The sequence below is a fragment of the Sinocyclocheilus anshuiensis genome, unplaced genomic scaffold (assembly GCF_001515605.1).
Source record: "Sinocyclocheilus anshuiensis isolate Anshui unplaced genomic scaffold, SAMN03320099.WGS_v1.1 scaffold50, whole genome shotgun sequence".
NCBI lineage: Eukaryota > Metazoa > Chordata > Actinopteri > Cypriniformes > Cyprinidae > Sinocyclocheilus > Sinocyclocheilus anshuiensis.
Window position 1 is genome coordinate 2,039,328 of NW_015542382.1, and position 1,435 is coordinate 2,040,762.

Sequence of the window (1,435 nt, forward strand, 5' to 3'; positions counted from 1 at the left end):
TATATATAAATTGTTTTCTTTTGTTTTAAGCATAAATCTAACAAAAAAATTGTATGGTTTATGCTTAAAAATTGACAATGGCTTGTTATATTTAAGATTTATATTCTGTACAGTCAGTCAGTTTGGTCAGTGTTAGGTTGAGCTCCTGCTTTGTTATTCAGGTCAGAGACAAGGTCAAAACTGGAATAAGAAAGGTCACACTTCGGTTACGGTAGGTTAGAAACATGGTCAAAACTAAGGTCAGGGAGGGGGTTAGTTTCTAGAATAGTTACTATCATACTATCAGCAGCCAGTCATGTTCAATATAGGGTTTGGGCTCGAGTTGGTATGTTAAACTTGGGTAAATCATGTTTTGCTGGGTTATATAATCATAGACTTACTGTTCATTGTTTTTGATGTATGAATGTACCATATGTAAAGAGTCTTAATATATTCATTCTGCATTTATAGAATCTGAGAGCCCTAAGAAAGAAGAAGGCCCTTGCTCTTGCCCCGCAGTGGTACCAGTTCTGTAAGAAAACAGATGACATGATGCAGTGGCTGGACAAAATTGAGAAGACCTTAGCAGAGCTTCCTGATCCCCCCGAGGAGCCCCGAGTGAAAGTGAGAGCGAAAGTTTCTGTGTACACTACCAGTCTTAATTATTATTTATATTCTTATATTTTAGCTTCTTCAAAGTAGCCTTTTCAAAGTTCTTCCCACCAGGGATGTTTTTTAAAAAGTATAAAGGGACTTACTGTGTCTTTTAAGTCCCTTTGCTTCCTTCTTAAGAAGTTGAAGGATATTTCAAGACTGTACACCAAAAGAATTGATGTATGTTCTCCATCAGGCAGTTGGTTCTGAGATTGAACAGCAGCGTCCGAAGTTGGAGGACTTGCGCGGACTGGGCCGTGTGCTTTCTGAGGGTGGAGCTGCCAAGCTGGTGGAGCCCCGCCTCCTCCCAGTCAATAAACGCTGGGCGGAGCTGGATGTTAATTTCACTCAAGTGTGCCACAAAAGTGTAAGTGTGCTCTTGGTGGTAAAAAAAAGTCAATAGATGTTGGCTTAACATAATTATGTATTCCTAATATATATATATATATATATACACACTGTATGGGTCAAAATTATCGAATTTTCTTTTATGCCAAAAATCATTAGGATATTAAGTAAAGATCATGTTCCATGAAAATATTTTGTAAATTTCCTATCGTAAATATATCAAAACTTAAGTAAAGTAAAGTAAAGATAAAAGATAAGTAAAATGCATTGCTAAGAACTTCATTTGGGCAACTTTAAAGGTGATTTTCTTAATATTTAGATTTTTTTTTGCACCCTCAGATTTCAGATTTTCAAATGTCACCATGGACCACAAAACTAGTCATAAGGGTCAATTTTTCAAAATTGAGATTTATACATCATCTGAAAGCTGAATAAATAAGCTTTCCATTGATGT

General features: G+C 36.0%; 1 protein-coding gene across 1 annotated transcript in view; it reads left to right on the forward strand.

The window, feature by feature from the left end:
* The window catches only part of LOC107692624 (dystrophin-like), a 101,683-nt gene that overhangs the window by 44,032 nt on the left and 56,216 nt on the right, over nt 1–1,435 (forward strand). The window contains exons 36-37 of the mRNA XM_016491777.1: nt 451–603; nt 830–1,000. Of these exons, the coding sequence (XP_016347263.1) occupies nt 451–603; nt 830–1,000 (324 nt within the window). The remainder of the gene's footprint in view (nt 1–450; nt 604–829; nt 1,001–1,435) is intronic.